General features: G+C 39.9%; 1 protein-coding gene across 9 annotated transcripts in view; it reads right to left on the reverse strand.

The window, feature by feature from the left end:
- The window catches only part of CENPC (centromere protein C), a 68,832-nt gene that overhangs the window by 1,888 nt on the left and 42,747 nt on the right, over positions 1–24,197 (reverse strand). For 5 of the 9 annotated variants that reach the window (XM_036335345.1, XM_036335305.1, XM_036335371.1 and 2 more), the window contains 5 exons: positions 18,084–18,188; positions 16,689–16,817; positions 13,287–13,382; positions 11,110–11,264; positions 8,117–8,207 (listed from right to left, as the gene is read on the reverse strand). In XM_036335345.1, the coding sequence (XP_036191238.1) occupies positions 8,117–8,207; positions 11,110–11,264; positions 13,287–13,382; positions 16,689–16,817; positions 18,084–18,188 (576 nt within the window). Of the gene's footprint in view, positions 1–2,618; positions 2,775–6,809; positions 7,014–8,116; positions 8,208–11,109; positions 11,265–13,286; positions 13,383–16,688; positions 16,818–18,083; positions 18,189–24,197 lie in introns of those variants that run through there. The other 4 variants (XM_036335324.1, XM_036335315.1, XM_036335353.1 and 1 more) reach the window with 4 other exon arrangements.

Below are 24,197 nucleotides of genomic sequence, written 5' to 3' on the forward strand. Positions count from 1 at the left end.
TACATATACACAATGGAATACTACTCAGCCATAAGAAAAGACGAAATACTGACATGTTCAACAACATGGATGGAGCTTGTGAATATTATGCTAAGTAAAATAAGTCAGGCAGGAAAAGCTAAGAATCATATGTTTCACTCATACGTAGGATATAAAACTGAAGCTCATGGACACAAACAGCAGTGTGGTGGTTGCCAGAGGAAAGGGAGTGGGGAAAGGAATGAAGCCTAATATATGGTGATGGAAGATGATTTGACTTTGGGTGGTGGGCACACAGTGCAATATACAGATCTTGTAACACAGAAATCCAGAACTGAAACTTATATGATCCTATTAACCAATGTCACCCCAATAGATGTACTAAGCATGTTTATATCAATTTGAGTATAAAACAATTTAAGTCAAATATAGAGCAAACTGTTGAAAGAGAAAATGTTATAAAATATTTGCAAATCAAGCAGAAAATACATATATATATATGCAAATTCTTCAAAAACAATTTACCAGAACTAGAGACAGAAATCTGAATATTCTGATACTTATTTTTTTTTCAATATATTTTATTGATTTTTTACAGAGAAGAAGGGAGAGGAATAGAGAGTTAGAAACATCGATGAGACTGATCGATCAGCTGCCTCCTGCACGCCCCCCACTAGGGATGTGCCCACAACCAAGGTACATGCCCTTGACCGGAATCGAACCTGGGACCCTTGAGTACGCAGGCCAACGCTTTATCCACTGAGCCAAACCGGTTCGGCATATTCTGATACTTATTAAAGAAGGAAAGTCATAATTTAAAATCTTCCTATAAAGCTATCAAGGCCTGGATAGTTTTACTGATAATTCTTTCTAACAATTGAGAAGGAAATATTACTGATCTTATATAAACTCCACCAGAGATTACAAAAAGAAACCATTTTTAATTCATTTTATGATGTTTGTAACCCTTGATACCAACACTTGACAATGTCATAACAAAAAAAGAAAAACCACAGATCACTATTTCCTCAAGGACCTACACATATACAAAAAGCCCTGACAAAATAGGAAGAAACTGAATACAACAATATTTAAACAAAATAGTACATCATATCCAAGTGGGCTATACCCCCAAAATGCAAGGGGAGATCAAAATTTAAAAATGTAATTCACCAAGTGGTATATTACAAATGAGAAAACCATATAATCATTTCAGTAGACACAGATAGATCCTGGATTTAAAAAATCTCAGCAAACTAGAAATGCAAAGAATTCCTCAATCTAATTTAAAGAAATCTATTAAAAGTTTATAGTCAATATTATACTTTAGGGTGGAATACTGAATGCCATTAAGATTGGGTACAAGATAGGATGGCTGGTCTTTCTAGCCAATTGCTGGAGGTCCAGTACAGTAAGTTAAGAAATATAAAGTACAATGATTAAAAAAAAAGAAGTCAAAACTCTTTATCTATAGATGTCATGGTATATACTAGAGGCCCGGTGCACGAAATTCATGCACAGGTGGGGTCCCTCAGCCCGGCCTGCACCATCTCCAATCTGGGACCCCTCTCGCAATCCGGGACTGCTGGCTCCTAACAGCTCACCTGCTTCCCTGCCTGATCGCCACTAACCACTCTGCCTGCCTGCCTGATGCCCCTAACTGCTTCCCTGCCTGCCTGATCACTCCTAACCACCTCTGCCTGATCACCCCTAAACTCTCTGCCTGCCTGCCTGATCACCTCTAAGCACCTCTGTCTGCCGGCCTGATCACCCCAACTGCTGCCCTGCCAGCTGGATTGCCTCTAACTGCTCCCCTGCCTGCCTGACCACCCCTAACTGCCCTCCCCTGGCGGCCTTGGTTGCCCCTAAGTGCCCTCCTCTGCCAGCCTGATTGCCTGTAACAGCTTCTGCCTTGGCCCCCAACACAGTGGCTTTGTCCAGAAGGATATCTGGATGGATGTCCGAAAGATGTCATCCATATGCCCCTTAAAAGTTATTTTTTACATACTTTAAATTATACAGTACATATTCAACCTCTTTTACCCTTTTCTCTTTTTTTCTAAATATATCGATTTTTTTAATGGAAAGGGAGAGGGATAGAGAGTTAGGAACATCAATGAGAGAGAAACATTGATCAGCTGCCTCCTGCACACCCCCAACTGGGGAAGTGCCTGCAACCAAGGTACATGCCCTTGACCGGAATGTCGATCCTAGAACCCTTCAGTCATCAGGCCGACGCTCTATCCATTGAGCCAAACCAGTTAGGGCCCTCCCACTTATTTATTTTTTTTAGATTATCCACGTTTGTAGATATGGCATTAGTTCATTTTTCCATTGTTTAGAGAGTGGGAGAGGGATAGAGATAAACATCAATGTAAGAAACATCCCTGCAGTTGCCTTCCTTAAGAGCCCCGACCAGGGATCCAACTTGAAACCCAGGTGACCTAGAATTGAACCTGCAACCTTTCCATGCACAGGACCATGCTCATGCTCAACCAACCTATCTACTTCAGCCTGGCCATTATATGATTTCTGGAATTTTATTTGAATTAATTCTTGCAAAGTCTGTGGGGTTAGGTAATATTCACATTTTGCTGATGAGAAAAAAAAAAAAAACCAACCTCTTCATTTTGAGACATTATTCTTCACTCATTGCTGCGTTTTCCTGCCAGCCGTAGAAAGGCTCCTGACAGCAGTTTCACTGGGTATCCAGAGTCAGAAACATTCTCCTCACCACCACCCTTTCCAAAGCCTCCTCTGCACTGGCACTGAGACTGCTCTGGAGGGCGCCGAGGCTAGGTAATGCAGACAATGACAGGATTTGGACCACTGGAGCCACCGTACCCACCTCTCCTCTCTCAGCCTTTCTCTGTTGTGCTGGAGATAGGCCAAGATTTGCAGTGCTAGCACTGTGGACACAGGAAGTGCTGCAGTTTTTCCCTCTCCAGAGCTGCTGTCACCACCTGGAGGTTATAGGGCTGCCCTGGAAGTCCTCAGCATGCCTCCTGTCAGGGCAAACATGGTGGTGGACTCCACAATGGAACTGCTATTTTTAGATACTTTTAAACACCCCAGCGCTGAGGTAAGACTCCACTTCTTGATTCTGACTCTGCTTCTAGATTGTGGGACATGTACAAAAAATCCTCAGGCATGCCTTGACTTTTGTGATCAGGATCACGGGCCACAGGCAAAGCGGCTCCTGGGTCCTGGGGGTGCCGCCTTGCCTGCGCCCGGCTTTCCAATCGTGATCACCGGCTGGGGGGTGGGCAAAGGCAGCCCCGGTTCTCTGATCCAGGGCTGGGGGGCAGGGCAAAGGCGGACCCAGGGCCACCTTTGCCCTGCCCCCCCGCTTTTGCCTGTCGCCTGGATTTCTGATCACCGTTCTTCCGTCCTTCCCCTTTCGCCACCCATCATTGCGCCTAGATATGCAAATTAACCGCCATCTTTGTTGGCGGTTGACGGCCATCTTTCTTGGCAGTTAATTTGCATATCACCCAGATTAGCCAATGGGAAGCGTAGCGAAGGTACGGTCAATAACCCTGCTTGTCTTTTATTAGATAGGATAGAATACATTCATAGAAAATCCCAAGCAATCTTTGAAAAACAAAACAAAATTAGTGACTGAATTTAGCATAGTCACAGAATATAAACTGAATACAGTCATTCACCACTTGATGGAGAGAGGCATCACTAGGTGATTTCATCATTGCATGAACATCATAGAGTGCACTTACACAAACCTAGATGGCATAGTCAACCACACTCCAAGGCTATATTGCTCCATGGCTACAAGCCTGTACAGCATGTTACTGTACAAAACAACATGAGATTAGATCAAGCACAAGAGAAAATGATGCAATCAAGAGACATGGCAAAGGAGATGAAGCCTCTACCCATGTAACACATCATAACTGTTTCACAGCAAACTTTTTTGTAAGTAAAATCTAAAATGATAAAAAGTATAGTAAATACATAAACCAGCAACATGGTCACTTATTATAATGTATTATGTACTTAAATAATTGCTATACGTTTATACAACTGGCAATACAGGAGGTTAACACCATCATCACCACAAACACATGAATAATGTGCTGCATTATGGTACGAATGCTACATAATCACTAGCTGATGGGAAATTTCAGTTCCATTACAATCTTATGGGATCACCATAGTATATGTAGTTCATCGTTGACCAAAAAAAAATCATTATGTGGCACATGACTTTGTAAAAATCAATTGTACTTCTGCATGTTAGCAACAAAAACTTGAAAAAGAAAGTTTGAAAAACAATAGTACCAAACATTGCAATGCCTACCAATAATTTTTTTTAATTAGCAACATCTCTACTTTGAAACTATAAAATAACATCAAAAGAAACTAAGATCTAAATAAATGGAAAGATATATCATTTGTTGAAGAGTAAATAATAGCCAAAATGATCTAGAAACTCTGGAGCAAAACTAGAAGACTTACAGCACTTGCATAACTTTTCAACCAAGATAACGGAGTATCCATACAGGAAAAAAAAAAATTCCCTTTACCCATAGCTGACAATATACAAATGATAGAGATGGATCATAAAACAAACACAGCATAAAACTTGTAGCTTCCTGCCCTGCACGGTGTCACTCAGTTGGTTGGTGCGTCCTCCCATGCATTGAAGGGTTGTAGGTTCAATTCTGGTAATGGAACATAACCTAGGTGGCAGGTTCAATCCCAAGTCAGGGCATATACAGGAGGCAACAGATCCATGTTTTTCTCTCACACTGATGTTTCTCTCTCTTTAAAATCAATAAAAACATATCCTTGGGTGAGGATTTAAAAACAAGAACAAACTTGTACCTTCCTAAAGAGATATTTAAAACTCACTGTAATGGCTAAAATTAAAGACTGATAACACCAAATATTGGCAAAGATATGAAGCAACTGCAGTTCACATAATTTTCTAGTAGGAGTGCAAAAATGATAGTCACTTTGGAAAGGTGTTTGGTAGTTTCTCATAACATTAACTATACACATATACTTTAACCTAGTAATTCCATCATAGATATAAATCCAAGAGAAACAAAAACATATGTCCATTAAATAACTTGACAAGAATATCCACAGCAGCTTTATTCATACTAGTTCAAAACAGGAAACAACCCAAATGTCTATCAAGAAGAAAAGAAGTGGTATAATCATATGGAATTCCACTCAGCAATAAAACATAAATGATTGATATAGTGAATGAATCTTAGATATTTGCTGAATGAAAGAATATTTTATGAGTCCATTTATATAAAGTTCTAGAACAAGTGAAACCTACCTACAGTGATAAATAGAATAGTGCTGCAAGAAATCAAAGTGGAATAGGCAAAGGCTGACTTAAAAGAGGGACTTCCTGGAGAAACCAAGATGGCGGCATAAGTAAACACCGGAAATTGCTGCCTCCCACAACAAATTCAAAAATACAACTAAAAGACAAAATGGACATCATCCAGAACCACAGGAAGGCTAACTGAGTGGAAATTCTACAACTAGAAGGAAAGAGGAAAGCACACTGAGACTCAGAGGAGATGCGGAAGTGCAGAGGTACGGGGGTGCACGCAGCAAGGGCTGGCAACTAAGGATGCAGTTGTCTTTTGAATTGGGAGTCACAAGCCCCTGACTGCTCTGAACTCCAGTTCCGGGTGAGTCTCTGGGGACCCAGACTCATACGGGGAGAAACTGGACTGTCTGGCAGCGGGCAGAACTCAGAACTCGAGGGCGGCTTTCTCTCAAAGGTGGTTGCAGCGATTACTGATTACCGGGACACTGAGACGCGGGGCCCCTTAGGGCAGGGCTGAGGATCAGCCATTGCTGCTTGCTCCACCCTGTTGATTCCCTGAGACCCCGCCACACCCAAGCTGCAGCAGATGCTTTTGCATATGAATGCCCTGGTCCTTTGCAATCTGAAAATTACCTAACAAACTGCAGCTGGGCCAGGCAGACCCAGAACTTCCAAGAGAATGCCCAAGGCCCCACAGCAGCTTGCATTGCTTCACAGCTGGGCCTCATTTGGGCACCTCCAAACCCCAAACAAGGAAGGGGAATCTGCAGTTCTCTTCGTAGCTCCTGCTGGGTAGCCTCAGGCAGAGGCTAAATTAGCACCTCCTTAGAGATCCAAGAGCCAGTGTACTCATGGTCAGAGTGGGACCATCCAAATACAACTCCTCAGATCCAGAAGGGACACACTCAGGGCGCAGACTCAGTGAGCACCAAAGCCCCACTGAAGCAAGTCTTGCCTCATAAGGGTGTCTTCAGCACAGAAGTTATCCCACCGTAGACACAGATGATTCTCACAGCCAATTGGCCTGGATGTCAATTCCTCCCAGTGATACCTACAACAATCAAGGCTTAACTACAACAAGACTGTGCACAAAGCCCACAAAGGGGTGCACCAAGAGTGCCCACCTCAGGTAATTGGGAAGGCTGAGCCACTGGGCCCTACAGGACACCTAGCACACAAAGCCACTCTACCAGCACAGGAAAGCATAAAAAATGCGGAGACAAAGAAACAGGTCACAAATGACAGAAATGGAGGAAAGCAAACAACTGGATATAGATTTCAAAACCACAGTTATAAGGTTTTTCAAGAATTTTCTAGAAACCGCCGATAAATTTAGTGAGACCCTCGAGGATATGAAAAAGGACCAACCAGAAATTAAGCATACACTGACTGAAATAAAGAATAATATACAGAGATCCAACAGCAGACAAGAGGCACGAATTTTGTGCACTGGGCCTCTAGTTAGAAGATACATATAGGAGTTTGAAATATTTATCAGATATGAGTACACACAAAACTAAATAAAAATTTTATTTTAAAAATCACAAATAATTACAAGTCAAATGTACCAACTACGTAAACTATTATACATGTGTGTGCATGTGTGCATATAATATATATATACACATATTTAAATTTTGCTTCGTCTTTCATCTTTTTATCTGAGTAAAAAGAAGAACACTGTCCTCATTCAGAAGATTTTTGATGTTGTAATAATTACCTAGAAGTGATAAGAAAATAAAATTAAAACTTACTCCCATAAGATGATTTCTTTTGATTAAATGTTTGGCTATGACTAACACAGTTAAAATATATGGTACCCAAAATCAATTCATCTAACCCAAAGTACCTATTACTTAACTCCATTAATTGAAAAATCCTAGAGTTAACCAACCCCTGTGATCCACATAAGGCTTAAAAGGATGTTAATTTCATATCATATTGATAATAAACATAAAAATAAATTAGACAAGGATGCAAGAAAATAAAATCTCTCTGAGCCCAATGGTTATTAGGGTTTGGGAACAGCTATGGATTCCCCTAAACTAGACATATGTATAAATAGGTAAATACAAAAGGTAAAATATTTAGTAAAATAAAATCTCAAAGTTAAAAAAAAAAAAAGCAAATGCTATTCTTACATATAAATTAGGTAATAAATAATAGCTAAAGTAAAATACAGATTAACAGAAAACAAAGACAGATTCATAGCATTGAGTACCATACTGTGACTTTCTATATATTGGAAATTGATACATACTAAGATAAACTGAGTTAATAAAATGTAAAGTGGTCATCACAGTGCTGACATACATAAAAGACTATACAAACATTACTATTACTGTGAATGTAAGCTCAACGAGGGCAGGAATTTTTGCCTGTTTTGATATATATATATCCCACATTCTTAGAGCAAAGCTTGACAGACTTTCAATAACATTTGTGAAATGAATGAACAAATTAAAATTCCTATTTCCAAAGACTTGCGTTCTTCAATAACTGATGAATCATACTATTCTATATGTTTAAAATAAACTACTAAAAACTGTTTGACTACGTAATGTCTTAGAGATAACCCAAGGGAAATAATTTTCCCTCCACCCTGGATACAACAACAGATTTTCATATTCAGCAATAAAGAAACCAACTCATTCAATTTTCATGTATCAAAACACTAATGTACAAAATTCAAAGAAAATATTTATCAAACTTCTTTGGCATCAGTCACATCACACTTCATTTTGATCACACTTCATTTTTATGTGCTCATGAGCAACTACATAAATATTTAACCATGTGAAAAAAATGTCTTTAATTACTTACCTGAAGGAACATAGAATGAATCCCCAGTTGTTATTACATAAGATGTTTCATGTAAGGTACATAAAAGGTCACCAAAGTTAACATAAAAAACCTGTAAAATTCAAAATTATAATTTCATTTCAAATTGAACCATAACAACTATACTCCAAAGAAATATAAGGAATGTGGTAGGTAGAATAACTGCCTTAGAAAGATGTCCATGTGTTATAATCTCCATAATTTGTCATGGTATATAGCAAAAGGGACCTCAAAAAATGGGAGAATTATCTTGGATTATCTAGATGGCCCCTATCTAATAACATAAGCCAGTGATGGCAAACCTTTTGAGTTCGGCGTGTCAGCATTTTGAAAAACCCTAACTTAACTCTGGTGCCGTGTCACATAGAGAAATTTTTGGATATTTGCAACCATAGTAAAACAAAGACCTATATTTTTTATGTTTATTTTACATATTTAAATGCCATTTAACAAAGGAAAAATCAACCAAAAAAATGAGGTCATAGGTTCACCATCACTGGCATAAGCCTTTACCACCCAATTTTTATCTTCCACATGTGGGTGTGGGGCCAGCAGTTTGTTGTCTCCATAGTCTCAATGTGGCTTCTTTAATTCTCTGGTTTTGAATGGTGGCTGTTCTGTAGTTTAGTTGTAATTTTCATGTGGTCAATCAAATTTTCATATCTTTCTCCAATCAGAGTATCTTCAAGTTAGATTCTGAACCTTATGATTCAATCATAAAGGTCTTTGAAAGTTTGCTCCTAGGTCTGATAAAAATATTCCAAGTTCAGCCAAAGGCCTGGAATCAGACATTTCTCTAAGAAACTGGCTCTTCTAAGTGAGTTGCTGTCACTTTTTTTATTTTTGTTTTGTTTTTCATATTTGGGAACATTTATTGCCTAGCTTTCAAATATTTCTACACTTTGCTTATTTAATTATTTTCTCTCTTCTTCTGCTTTATTTCGGTTCTTCACATATCACTTAACTTCTATATTTTTCTACTTCTTAATCTCTTTTTGTCTTCTGGAAAAGCAACCATAGTTAATTTGTTAGTTCTTGTGTGAATTAATTTTAAGAAATATATGACTGCTTCCTTCTCTCTTCCTCTCTATCAAACAGATTCTCCAGCACTAAGTTTGAAGGAAGAGTTAAAGACCTTTGCTATTTCTCCATCTTATCCCTCTTTTGTTTCTCAAAAATCTGTATTTAGACCTTGGATGGCTGGCTGAGGTAGTTGGAGCACTGTCCTGTACACCAAAAGGTTGTGGGTTCTTTTCCCAGTCAGGACACATACTTTGGTTGAGGTTCAATCCTGGTTGTGCAGAAGACAACTGACCGATGTTTCTCTTTCACATCGATGTTTCTCTCTCTCTCTCTCTCTCTCTCTCTCTCTCTCTCCAAAAATTAATGAGCATGTCCTGGGGTGAAGATACAAAACAAACAAACAAACAAACAAACAAAATCCCTATATTTAAAAGTGTGCTTCATGCTTTAAAAATGTAAAATTATTCCCTTTTTTATTAAAAAAATCTAATTTTCATTATAAAAAGTTAAAGGCAATATTTAGAGGAAAGAAAGATCAACTATAATCAACTAATAAACATGTTATCTTTCTACAGTTTCTTCAAGTTTCTGTCATTCCATTTCTAAATTGTAGCCAGAAATAAAATAAAGAGAATATTTTATCTTGCAGTTTCCTTAAATGTTTATCTCCAAGGTCTGCTTATATGGCTATTCTTCAAAAATACATACTAGTATACTTAAACTCTTTCAAAAATGCTTCGTACAGTATCTGGAACATGTAAGTGCTAAATAACTACTTATTGTCATACTGTGTACCAATGGGGTTCCTAGGCCTGGCCTGCGGGGATCAGGCTGAAACTGGCTCTCCGACATCTCCTGAGGGGTCCCAGATTGAGAGAGGGTGCAAGCCTGGCTGAGGGACCCCACTGGTGCATGATCGGGGCCAGGGAGGGACTGCAGAAGGGCTCCAGGGCATGTCTGGCCCCGTCTTGCCCAATCCTGATCCAGCAACAAGCTAACCTACCAGAGTGTCTGCCCCCTGGTGATCAGTGCGCGTCATAGCAACTGGTTAAACAAATGGTCAGACACTTAGCATATTAGGCTTTAATTATATAGGATTATATAGGATAATGATTTATCTCATTATTAAGTCAAAATGTAAATATAATAATTTTCTTTCTGTAGAACAATTCAATGGTTTCTAATTACTGCAACTGCTGTCAAAGTTACAGTGAATAATTACATATGCTTAGCTTCCCTAACTTTTCATTTATTTTCCTAGTAAAAATTTGACCTGTGAGTCACAGGTCAATGGGTACAAATGTCTTTCCAATAATTTCTACTAATTCAGTAATTATAAAGTATCCTGTGTTTTTAAAATTCTATAATTTTTAAATTCAAAATGCAGAAATATATATACTAGCTCCCAATTTTCAGTCTGCTGCTAACTACGTAAATGATTTGGAAGAAGTTTTTAACCTCTATTGCTAAACTGCATGATCAAAGAAGTGAGATTTAGACTAAATCTTAATAACTCCCTCCAGGACTAAAATTCGAATGATTTCTGTGCAAACCAATGTTCTAAGATTCATTTAAGTAAAGACCATTCTTTAACCCTTTGTGGTCCAACGTTATTTTTGGAATTCAAACAGTCTGGTCCAAATTAATTGATGGGATTGAATGTTGAACTTTTTAATGTTCTTATTGTTCGACGTTGGACCTGCTCCTAGCGCCTGGTCTGTCGAGTCAGCCTCGAGGTTGGACCGAAAAGGGTTAAACTTCTGAATTTCAAGGGTACACTGCTACACACTGAAAAGGAACTTTAAAATAACCATTGGTTTACTCTAAACAGATATAACAACAACAACAAAAATTACCTGTGCACTATAAGGAAATAGCGTTTTTAATGCCTCATCGTGTCTAACACAATAGAAATGTACCAATAGCAAAAATATATGGAGAAATATACTCACCAATGTATCCCGGCCAACATGCTGCTTTCCCTTTTCCTGATGTGGCCCTAATATCAATTTTCCAGTAGAAAAAAGGGGTGTATCCAATGTTTTATACACTTTCAACTCATCCTGTTCAACTGAAAATGTGTACGTATCTCGTGGCCTTAAAAGCTCTAAGGGAAAAATATTAATATAATTATAAAGCAACAGCAATGATATTGCTCAACAATATAACATATATACACATAATTTCAATAGTCATTTCTAGATATAAACCTACCTTAAGGCCCTAGCAGGTTTGGCTCAGTGGATAGAGCTTCAGACTAAAGGGTCGAACCTGCAGACTAAAGGGTCCCAGGTTCAATTCCGGCCAAGGGCACATGCCTGGGTTAGGGGCTGGATCACCACCCCCCCAGTAGAGGGTATGCAGGAGGCAACCAATCAATGATTCTCTCTCATCACTGATGTTTCTATCTTTCTCCCTTCCTCTCTGAAATCAATATATATATATATATATATATATATTTATATATATACACATTTTTTTTTTTTTTTAAATAAGCCTGCCTTAGAAAGACAAAAGAAATGAAATCAAGATCATAGACTCTGGCGCTAGAATGACAGATGTCAAATTCTGTCTTACAAGCTGTGTAACCTTAGCCAAGTTATTTATCCTTTTTCTGTGCTAACATTGCCTTTTCTATAAAATAATAATAGCTCATCTATGTTAAATATCAAATGAGTTAATTTGTATAAAGTATTTAAAACACTGGCACAAAGTAAACATTAAAGTCTTAGCTGTTAATAATAATAATAATGGCAGTATTGTTTTTTTTTCCATTATAGCTCAAATGAAAAACAAAAGTAGCGAAGAGACAAGAAAAAGAAAGACTTCCATACATTTTAAAAGTTTAACATAGCCCACAACACAAATGTACCATTACCATGCCAATAGAGTCCTTTGCAATTAACTGATTATTAAATAACATTTTTATTTATCATGTAAAGGCTCTAAGTAACTGGAGTTCTAACTATTGCTCACAAATTACTATCTCCTTTTTGAATTTCTTTTTACTTATAAAACTTTGCAGTTCTATAATTAATACATTCTTCTATCATCAGCTTCTGACTGTTTCCTTGGATATTTAGGAATGTTTTCTATATCTCATATTAGAAATAGAAAATATACAGGATATAGAAAATACACAGACTCAAGAAACATACAAAAAGTGATGAACTCCTAACAATACTCACAACTTTTCTAACCTGGTACAGAACAGCAATGTTTTTAATTAAGACACTACACTAAACAAAATTCTCTGTACTTCTACCTCTACTACCAAATAAACAATCTGAATATAGAAATAACTTTGTTATTTAAGAAATCAAATGGAACCTATTTCACAGCCAAAATTTTAAGTGTGAACTATCATTATAGCTTCTCTAGTTGGACCTATTTGTTCTATGACTTCGGATAAATAGTCCTTGGTACTCACTGAAACAGTCATAACAGTTGTTAAAACATTTAAGTATTTCCTATATATAAACACTGCCTGGTTGATAAATACCTTAGTGTCTCCTACTTACTCCCACCACACTACACGCATTCCTTGGGACCTCCCATGGTCATCCAAGACACTAACTGTTTAATGCCTATTCAATACAGCAGCAGGTTTCTACGACCTTGTGCCAACCCGAAGGTTAAGTGTGGCATCTGATTGGCTGATTGATGCACTTGCTAGTCATCCTCTCAAAGGTTTCATGTCCCAGGTATAATTACTGGAATATCACTGCCAAGAAGGTTATCTAAATCCTGTCCACAATTCCTTTCTGGTCTCACAGTAAGAGTGTATCCTAGTGTCGGCTAGCTAACTTGCTACAGTTCCCCAAAAACAGCCCTTGTCTCCATGTCAAAGAATGCCTGGTTTTCCTATTGGGGAAGGCAATACTCCTGATGGTAGCACTTGTATCCCAGAGGACAAATGCATGGTACTACATGCCCCCTGAAAGTTGTTTGCTGTCAATACTCCCCAGAGTATTTCTCATATGGGCTGCTTATTGGAATTAGACCCTCTACTGGACTTTGGCTCAGAAAGAGCTAGGAAGAGAAAGAGAAAGTGGGCAGGTCATCAAGCCAGCAGTTTGTACTTCTTAGCTATTAAATTAAGCATGTTCAATATCATTCCTGATCTTACCCATAAGAATAATCTTTCTTGTTTCCGGATCCCTTACCCACGTTGGCTGCAAAGGATCTCCCAGAGGTATATTCAGATCTATGACTAATTCTTTCTCTGAAAAAAAAATACAATTGACATACAAACTGCTTAAAATTCTTTTCAATTTGAAAAACATGTAGTATGAAATACAGCTTTGGACAAGTTGTAAAGAAGAATTGCCAGAGGCATAACATCTCTTCCTACTTATAAATGACCATTCTGATTCACAATAACTCCAAAACAATAATGATTTAATATAGAAGCAAACATCCTAAATTTCTTATTTTCTGTAGGCCTGTAGAAGCGTGACAACTCTTGAACTTTTGCACCAAGAAGTTAAATGGTTTTGCATATTCTCTAGGAGAGCCAGAAGTATGCAATACTCTTTAGAAAGAATTCATCAAAAAGTCTATTTTAACCATACTTGGGCTTGAAAAAGGTAAGCTTCATTTGACAGGGCTATTTACTAATGTGGAAATGTTTTATACTGTGCTATTAATGATTTTTATTTTTAAGAATAAAATTAGTTTGGACTACCCATCAAGATGGCAGAGTAGATAAGTGCTGTGCTCTCCACCTCTCATACCCACAGCAAAATTACAACTAAATTATAGAACCAACACCCAGGAGGATCACCTGAAGACCAGCTGAACAGAAATTCCTATAACTAAGGATATAAAAAGAAGCCAGTAGGAGACTGGTAGGAGGAGTGGAGACATGAAACAGGATGTTCCTATATCTACCTGTGGTGTTAAGAATGGGGAGGTATAGCTCAGCTGTGGAGATGCCCCTGAGAAACAAGGGGACCCAGACCCACACTAGGCCTGCCACTCTAGAGCAGCAGTCGCCAACCGGTGGTCTGCGGACCACTGGTGGTCCGTGAGGTCCAAAAGGTTGGCGACCGCTGCTCGAGAGCACCAGTGCTGGGAAAAAATGAGTCCCCACAACATCTGTGAACATCAGTGGGGATTCTGTCTGGATGAGACAGAGAGCTACTGGAGACCCATGCAAACCCAAGCATAGACTCACTCATTCACAAACATTCACTCTAAGGTCGAGTCAGGACAGCAACTCAAAAAGTACTTGGGACATTAGAGGAGAAAATGAATTGTCTGGCTTCAGGGCAAGAGCTGGAGTAGCTACTCTCTCCGGACAAAAGTGGCATTGCCCCTTTGTTGAGCCCTCCCCACACAAAGCCTACAGGAGCAGGTGGACACCAAGTCTGAGTCCCCATTAACCTGGCTAATAACACTCGCCCCACCCTGGTGATTCCCTGAGAACATACTCCACCTAACTCCTGCACCAGGCCCAAACCTCTTTCAGTGGTTGTTCCACGCAAGTAACTTGCCTCAGTCAGTGCTGGGGACTTCCCTAAAATCTTTCAAAGATCCACAAACCACAGATAAGAAGTGGCTGGCCTTGGCATGTCCTGCACGAATGACAGTTGGTCCAAAGCCCAGCACAAGTGACAGCTGGCCTCAGCTTGCAGCATAGCCTCTCCCTGGTGCCTCCAAGCTCAGCACAGCAACTAGCAATCACCGATCACACTGTAGCTCTTAACATATGGCCCAGGCAGGACACAGGTAACAGCTGACCTGGGCCTGCACAAGAGTACCTCCCAAGAGGCTCCAGAACTAACACACAGAGTGCCTGGCTTCAAACAATACCAGAGCACCACACAACACAATGAATCCCACTTTGTGGGGCCAGACCCCACACAACACCTTGTCAGGTATGTAAAGGCCATTCCATACAGCCATTCAGCCAGAGTCAATCCCACCAACTGATGAGCCAAAAGCAATGCAGGCTCAACTACAACATAAAGGCACATACAACATACACAAGGGACACACCTAGAGCAACCAGCTAAGGTGACCAAGAGATTATGCCACTAGACCCCACAGAATTCCTACTACATAATGCCACCCAGCCAAGACTAGGAGATGTAAAGGATTTACCTAATATGTAGAGAGAGAAACAAAGGTAGCCAGCCAGAATGAAAAGAGAGAGAAACATGCCCTAAATGAAATAACAGGACAAAACTGAGGAAAAATTAAATAAAATGGAGGCAAGCAATTTAGCAGTTAGAGTTCAATACACTGATTATAAGGATACTCAATAAACTTAGGGGGGAAATAAATGTAATTAGTGAGACTTTACACAGAGGTAAAAAACAAAAAAGAATCAGTCAGAAATGAAGAATACAACTAACTGAAATGAAGAATACATTTTATTTAGATGGAATCAACAACAGATTAGATGAAGCAGAGAATCAAATCAGTGATTTGGAACACAAGATAGTAGAAAATACCCAACCAGGACAGCAAAAAGGATAAATAAAAATGGGGATAGTTTAGGAAACCTCTGGGACAACATCACCCATGATAGGGGTCCAGAGGGGAAGAGAGAAAGCATAAGATTGAAAACCTGTATCAGAAATAATGACTTAAACTTCCCCAACGTGGCAAAGAAAATAGACATACAAATCTAGAAGCAGAGTTCCAAACAAGATAAACCCAAAGAGGCCCACACCAAGACACATCATAATTAAAATGCCAAAGGTTAAATACAAAAATAGAATCTTAAAAGCAGCAAGAAGAAAGCAAACAGTTTTATACAAGGTAGCTCCCATATGACTGTCAACTGATTTCTCAACAGAAACATTGTAAAATAGAAGGGACTGGCATGAAATATTCAAAGTGATGAAAAGCAAGAACCCACAACCAAGACTACTCTATCCAGCAGATTTATAATTTAGAACTTAAGGAGAGATAAAGAGCTTCTGAAGCAAGAAAAAGCTAAAGGAATTCTCACCACCAACAATCCAGTATTACAAGAAATATTAAAGGGACTTCTAATCAAAAAATATTTTTGAAAAATAAAAAATATAAATAAAAATATAAAAAGGAAAATTTCTCACTAATAGAAACAAACATATAATAAAAGCAATAAATCGACCAACTATAAAGCTAGTGCAAAGGTTAAAAGGCAAAAGTTGGAAGATCATGTATAGTAACAATAGTAAATTAAGGAATACACACAAACACAAACAAAAAGGAAGTAAAAATAATGACAAAAACATAAATGTAGAAGGGCAATTAAAAATAGTGGTGATTTTAGAATATGTTCAAATTTAAGCAACCATCAATTTAAAATACACTGCTACAAACATAGCTTGGTATATACATGAAGCACATGGTAACCACTCTCACACTGATGTTTCTTTCTCTCCCTTCCTTCCTCTATAAAAACCAATAAAAACTGATTTACCCTAACACCTGAAGTTTTCATAGGTAATTTCAAAATTAAAAAAAGGATACTTTTCAAAGCACTTTTATTTATAAAATAATCTAAACGTTATTTTCAGAAATAAGTTCATACTTCTTTCATCGTTATCAAGACAGATCCTTTTCCTATTAACTATCTGCTTGGCTTTTTTCGTATCTCCTTTTGCCTTTCTTTTAGACGATACTGTTTCGGGAGACAATATTCCACCGATCACAAATCCTCCTGAAATTTAATAACAAAAAAAGAGATAAAAGTATTATACCTGGGAAAGTGAAAACTTTGAATCAGAACTCTTTATTACAGCAATTTCTTTACAAAGTACAAAAGAATATATTATTATTCCTATATTCTATAACTAGTACTTCAAATAACATAAATACCAACCCATTTCACTAATGTCTCTACTATCCTAAATCTAGAAAGCACTAATTAAATGATTAAATGGAAAAAAAAATGATTAAATGACCTCTGTTGCTTAAAAACAATAGTCATCAGTGAAGGTTTTTAACAAACAAAAGGCAGCAATGAAATAATTATAGCAATCCACATCTGAGTTTAGTCCTTTGACTTTAGATTTATCCATCAAAGAGAAGAAATAACTGCAGGATAACACTGACTATACTTTCATGTCCGCCCTCTACCATTGCTGTAGAAATATATGATGATGAAATGGAATCCTATCTAATAAAAGAGTAATATGCAAATTAACCATCACTCTGACACAAAGATGGTGGTGGCCACAGCCACAAGCTGGAAGTGCCCAGTACTCTCAGCCCTGCTGGAGTGCTCCAGTCCCGGGGGGTGGCCACTGAGGGCAGGGCCTGCCTGCTTGGCCATCGCTGTGGCAACCCGGGAGCGTCCAAGTGGGCCCCGCAGACCCCGCACAGCAGGGCCCACTTGGCCGTCACTGGCAGTGACCAGGGAGTGGCCAAGCGGGTCCCGCAGACCGCATACAGCAGGGCCCGCTTGGCCGTTGCCTGCAGCGACCCGGGAGCAGCCAAGCGGGCCCCACAGACAGCAGAGAACCACGGCGAGTGGGCCTAAGCCGTCAGTAGGACATTCCCTAAAGGTTCCCAGATTGGAGAGGGTGCAGGTTGGGCTGAGGAACACCACCCCTGCCCCCCGCCAGACCCGTGCACCAATTTCGTGCACCAGGCCTCTAGTGAGATTAATAATAAAGGAATACTTAATCTTTGCCAGTTATAATTTTCTCATGTTCTGATTTATGCTTAATTTTATGAAATTAGAAATCTTGTTACATAGTATTGAAATAATAACACTCTATAAAGCTGCACAAATTACTACCAAAAAGAAAAAGAAATCAGCATCTCTATAGTAATTAGAGAAATCTGGATTTCAATCTATTCCTGTTACATTATGGGGATATGATGAATAATTATGTAGAACAATGCTTAGTACTTAATGTATACAAGTAAACTAGCAATCTTCATGACCATTTTTTACTCTCAGACAGAGTGTAAATTTTACCCGATTTCCTTTCTTGATAATCTACTCGCTCCCCCCGCCAGTATTCCAAAGGTTTCAATCGTATTCTCTTGGTCCTGCGCAGGTTTGGTGTGTTGGAGGGCAATACTGTGTAAAGATATTAGACAAAATTGAAGACAAATAAATGTTTAGTTGACTGATACTTTGCAGTGGAAAGAATATTACCTTCTAGAACACTAATAATGCTTTCAGACAAAACATTTTTAAAAAAAAGTTGACATATTTGTGCTAATAATTAAAAAAATGCCAATGAAGAACTAGGCTACTAGATTGGCAAAGATTTAAAAAATTGATAATACCCAGGGTTAATGATGTTTAAACGTACACAGGAATTCTCATATTTTAGGTAAAAATGTAAAATGATTGAAGACAATTTGACAATACCTATAATTATAATACTCTGACTCAAATTTCATTTCGAGAAAATGAGTTTGTTCACAAAAATATTCACAAAAATGGGCAAAGCTATAGGTAAAAGAACAATTATAGTAGTACTGTTTAAAATAGAAATAGAAAACAAAAATTTAAAATGAAAGCCATCTAAATGCTCTGTAACAGGAAATGTGTAAATTGGGGTAGTCATATATGTGCATATGTTTGTGTGTATAATATACATATCCACTCGCTTTATTTGAACAATGCAAAGTGTTATATACTAAACTGGCTATATAATCAAATTCCTATGCTCTTACTTTTTGTTTGCTAGAGCTGTCTAAATTTCCAAGTCTAACTGTATTGTCTGAATGAAAATCTTCTTGCTTATTTTTTCTTACATATTTTAGTTACTAGTTGTTTAATTTTCCTATCTTCTTCATAAATTGTTCATGTCATTGTATGTTCTTCTATACCCTCTGTTCAACACTTTTATTTTAATCTTAAATTCCATTTTGTCTAATATTAAAATTGCACTATTTTATTTTTATTTACATTAGCCTATCTAATTCTTTAACAAACTTTTATTTTAAAACTTGTTTTAAGTGTTCCTTAAAACATATAGGTGAATTTGTATTATTAAACCAAATCTGATAGTCTCTTAGTAGAGGAATTCAATTCATTCATACTTATTTAGTGTAACAACCTGACCTTTATTCCTTCCATCTTATTTTATATTTTAAGTTATATTAGTGATACTTCTAATTTTTGTTGGTTTGATCAAATGACCATTTCTTTTCTCCCCTCTCTCCTTGGAGACTTTAAAGTTGTACTGTGCTTTTTCACTCTACTATTGCTTACCTTCCCATTCCTGACACTCAAAACATCAAACTCCTATTTTTTTCATGATTATATAAAAAAACTATATTCCTTATGAAGATATGCTATTCTCTTTTTTGTCATTTGGTAAAATGAAACACTTTCAGACTACAATAGTCCCCCCTTTTCAACTGGGGATATGTTCCAAGACCCCCAATAGATGCCCAAAACTGCAAATAGTACCAAACATTATATATACTATGTTTCTCCTATACATACATACCTTTTCACTTAAAGGAAGCCCTTTATGACTCCTCTTTGGCATATCTGAATTTCCAGCATCACTATTCTTACACATTGGGGCCATTATTAAGTAAAATACGAGTTACTTGAACACAAGCGCTGCAAAGCCACAACAGTAGACTGATAACCCAGATAGCTACTAAGTAACTAAAGCATGAATACAATGAATCATCCCTGAACAAAGGGATGGTTCACATCCCGAATTGGGATGAAGCAGAACAGTGCAAGATTTCATCACACTACTCAGAATGGCAGACAATTTAAAGCTAGAGCTGTTTATTTCTGAAACTTTTCCATGTAATATTTTCAGACCATAGTTGACCATGGATAACTGAAACTATGGATAAGAATGAACTACTATACTTGTATTATCCCTTTTCTGCCCCTATTTTCCTCCCCACTGGACCAACTTTTAAGATAATCTGGATTTTAAAGTATTATCATGAAAATCCTTACTTAGCACTTATAAATCCCAAATCACATTCGCATTAAGTAGTAGATACACCCTCATCAGCACTGAGGTTAGGCCCTGTATAATCCCCTCCCCCAGGATGCATGTGGGACCTGTGATCTCTTCTCATGAATAGCATATGACAAAGGTGATGGGAAGTCACTCCTGTGATTCCATTAGGATTATATATATGACAATGTACAGCCCTGACTGGTTTGGCTCAGTGGGTAGGACCTCGGCCTGCGGGCTGAAAGGTCCCAAGTTCGATTCCGGTCAAGGGCACGTACCTTGGTTTGCGGGCACATCCCTAGTAGGGGGTGTGCAGGAGGCAGCTGATCGATGTTTCTCTCTCATCAATGTTTCTAACTCTCTATCCCTCTCCCTTCCTCTCTGTAAAAAGTCAATAAAATATATTTTAAAAAAAAAAATATATATATATATATATGACAATGTACAGATATTATACACATGAAACACTATCTAGCAGAAGCAGGGAGAAAGTCTTCCTTGGTGACTTTGAAGAAGCAAGCTGCCATACTTTGAGTGGCCTATGAAAAGAAGCAAACTGCCATACTGGCAGGTGGCTTCTAGAAGCTGAAAACAAAACAAAAAAAGCAGGTACCTAAGTCCTACCATTTCAAGGAACTAAATTATGCTAACAAGCACATGACCTTGGAAAAGGGCTCTAAGCTTCAGATGAGACTACAGCTCAGGCTGACACTTTTGACTACAGCCTATAAAACCCTTAAACAGAGGACCCACCTAATCTGTGCCTGGACTCCTAGTCCACAGGATTCGCCTACCTACACTAATAAAAGACAAACATGCAAATTGACCATTCCTTAGCTATGCCTTAAGCCACACCCACCAGCCAATCAGAGCGATTATAAGCAAATTAACCCAACCAAGATGGCGGCCAGCAGCCACGGAGCTGTAGCGAGCAGGAGGCTTGGTTGCCCCAATGATGGAGGAAGCCAAGCTTCCCACTTGCCGCAGCGGGCTCTGAGCTCCACTCAAAGCAACAAAGTTTCAATTATAGAAAGTAAATAAACCCCAGATACCTGCTTTCAGCTGGCCGTGAGCACAAAGCTGGAGCGAGCAGGAGGTTTCCCTCCCACCCATCCTGGCCAGCTCTGAGGTCCTCTCAGGGCTACAAAGTTTCAATTGTAGAAGGTAAATAAATCCCAGAATAAAAAAAAAAAGAAAAAAAGGAGAGGCTGGGAGCTTCCGTCGCCGGGTGGCTTAGCCAGCCTGAAAACGGCCCTCAGCCCCTCACTCAGACATGCCAGGCACCCCAGTGGGGAACCCCCACCCTAAAGGGGGTGTGGCCAGGCTGAAAACAGCCATCAACCCCTCACCTCACCCAGGCTGGCCAAACCTCCATGGGTGAGGGTCCCCACTGGGTGGGGGTGGGGGCTTGATGAGCCTACAAACAGCCATCAGCCCCTCACCCAGGCTGGCCAGGCACCCCAGTGGGGACCCCCACCCTGAAGGGGTTGTGAACAGCTACAGCTATCAGCCCCTCACCCAGGCTGGCCAGGCACCCCACTGGGGACCCCCACCCTGAAGGGGGTGTGACCAGCTGCAAACATCCATCAGCCAATCACCCAGGTTGGCCAGGCACTCCTATATAATAAAAGGGTAATATGCAAACTGACCCTAACAGCAGAAGGACTGGGAATGACTGGTCACTATGACACACACTGACCGCCAGGGGGCAGCTGCTCAATGCAGGAGCTGCCCCCTGGCGGTCAGTGCGCTCCCACAGGGGGAGCTCTGCTCAGCCACAAGCCAGGTTGACAGCTGCCAGTACAGCGGTGGTGGTGGGAGCCTTTCCCGCCTCCTCAGCAGCGCTAAGGATGTCCGACTGCAGCTTAGGCCTGCTCCCCGCTGGCAAATGGACATCTCCCGAGGGCTGCCGGGCTGCCAGAGGGATGTCTGAGTGCCGGCTTGGGCCCAATCCCCTAGGGAGCGGGCCTACGCCAGCAGGTGGACATCCTTCGAGGGGTCCCAGACTGCAAGAGGGTATAGGCCGGGCTGAGGGACCCCCCCCCCGCCCCGAGTGCACAAATTTTTGTGTAGTACCAGGCCTCTAATGTATATATATAATAGAGGAATATGCAAATATGCAAATTAGCCAGGATGCCCTAACATCACGACCAAACAACAGGGACCTGAGGCTGCATAGCGCCTAGCCAGGGTGAGGGACCTCAGGCCATGCCCCCCACCTGGTGGGGCTTGACAGGGACCTCAGGCCACATCCCCCACCTGGTGGGGCTTGACGGGGGGACCTCAGGCCGCACTCTGCCCCTCGCCCCCCAGCGCTGGGGGACCTGAGGCTGCGCCTTCCTGCCCAGCAGGGCTTGACGGGGGTAGGGCCAGCCAGGTCTGGGTCTCCTGTGTTTTTGAAGCACGTGCAAGTGGTGGGTGGGGACTTGACTCTGGCTCTTGCGGCGTGCCCCAGACTCTGAAAGGCGGGAGATTTTCATATATATTTTACTAATTTTTTTTCATCTCTAACACTTCTATTATAGAGAAAGCTCAAATAGAAATATTAAAATATTTCCTCTAATTAGTTCCCTTTTAATGTGCACAAATTCCGAGCACCTAGTCACTAGTGAAATAATAAAAATGTGTTGTCTTAGCCACTAAATTTGTTAATTTAGTACACAGCAATAAAAAACACACACATTATTTAAATTTGACCACATATATTTCAAGAATCATTCCTCAGTACCATTTCCTCTCTTTGGACTCAACTCTGATTTAGATGATACTTAGTTAGAATAGCTAACATAAGTATTTTACATGGAGGATACTAAACTAAATTTATTATGTCAAAAATAAATTGAACTATCAGAAAGAAAGATATCTTGGGTAGCTATAAGATTAAATGGATTGTAATATATTTCTGAAAGTAGACCATAGATGTTACTTCATTCTTCCACTAGGGGCCCAGTGCACGAATTTGTGCACCTTGAAAGGAACTGTGGGTTGCGAGGCTGCGGTGGGCACAGGGGCAGGTCTCGGCCCATCCTTTGTGGCCCTGCCCGGCCCCTCCCGCCACAGCACCCCCAGTCCCCTCTGCCAGCAGCCCCGCTCCCACTGCCACCGTTCCCATGTGCTGATGATGCTGGCCCCGCTTGCACTCGCTGACCGCACGGAGCAATTGGGGCCAGCGCCATCAGCGGGTGCAAGCGGCAGCTGCTGCCCCAATCACCCCTCAGGAGCAGGAGGAAGTGGAGAAGCCCTCAGGGGCAATCAGGGCCAGCAGCTGCCACTCACACCTGCTAACAGCGTCAAGTGATCGGGGCTGGCACTAGGCGCCGACAGCAGGTGAAAGTGGGGCTAGTGCCGGACAGGTGCAAGCGCCAGGCAGGGCTGCAGCATGCAGGAGCAAAGAATTTTCAGTTACCACCAGAGGCTCGCCCCAATGACAGCAACAGGCACCCTGCCTTTGTCTGGCACCCCCACTCATCTGTTCCACCATAATGCCGCAGCCGACGCTCACCATGTTTCACGCGTGCCCCCTGGTGGTCAGTGCACATGATAGCAACCGGTTGTTTAGTTGTTCGGTTGTTCCACAATTCAGTCTATTTGCATATTAGCCTTTTATTATATAGGAGGATTGTTATACAGATAGGCAGTGTTAGTTAGTCATTTAACTTTTTCTTTCTGTAAGGGAACTTCTCTCCTTAAAATTTAGGAATTTTATTCACTTATGTATAGAGATGTATCTTTTTCAATAATTCTGTCTGCCAGTTGATAAACTCATTCAAACTACAGATTAAACTATTATTTGCATATTTTGTCTGTTGTCTCCAATGTTATTTCCACTGGCTTTCTTTTTTTCTCATAGCTTCCATCTTTTGTATTTCTGCTTTGAGGAATTTCTTCCATGTCAATACTAGCTACTAACCGAGTCCTCAATAGTGACTATTTTTACATTCAGTTCATCTGCTGACTCTTTAAAATGAAAAATAATAATTTAGTAGCAGAAAGTCTTCTATGCTATAACTGAACCTCTGAAAGTGCTCATATTTCTTTTGTCAATTGTTGTCCATCTACTATAAAAGTTCTAGCTCACTTAAGTTGCCTGCTGTTTTTAGGAATGCTCGTTTTCCTCTGCGGTTACTGGAGCCCTTGCCCAG

Source organism: Myotis myotis, unplaced genomic scaffold (genome assembly GCF_014108235.1).
Source record: "Myotis myotis isolate mMyoMyo1 unplaced genomic scaffold, mMyoMyo1.p scaffold_m19_p_1, whole genome shotgun sequence".
Classification (NCBI taxonomy): domain Eukaryota; kingdom Metazoa; phylum Chordata; class Mammalia; order Chiroptera; family Vespertilionidae; genus Myotis; species Myotis myotis.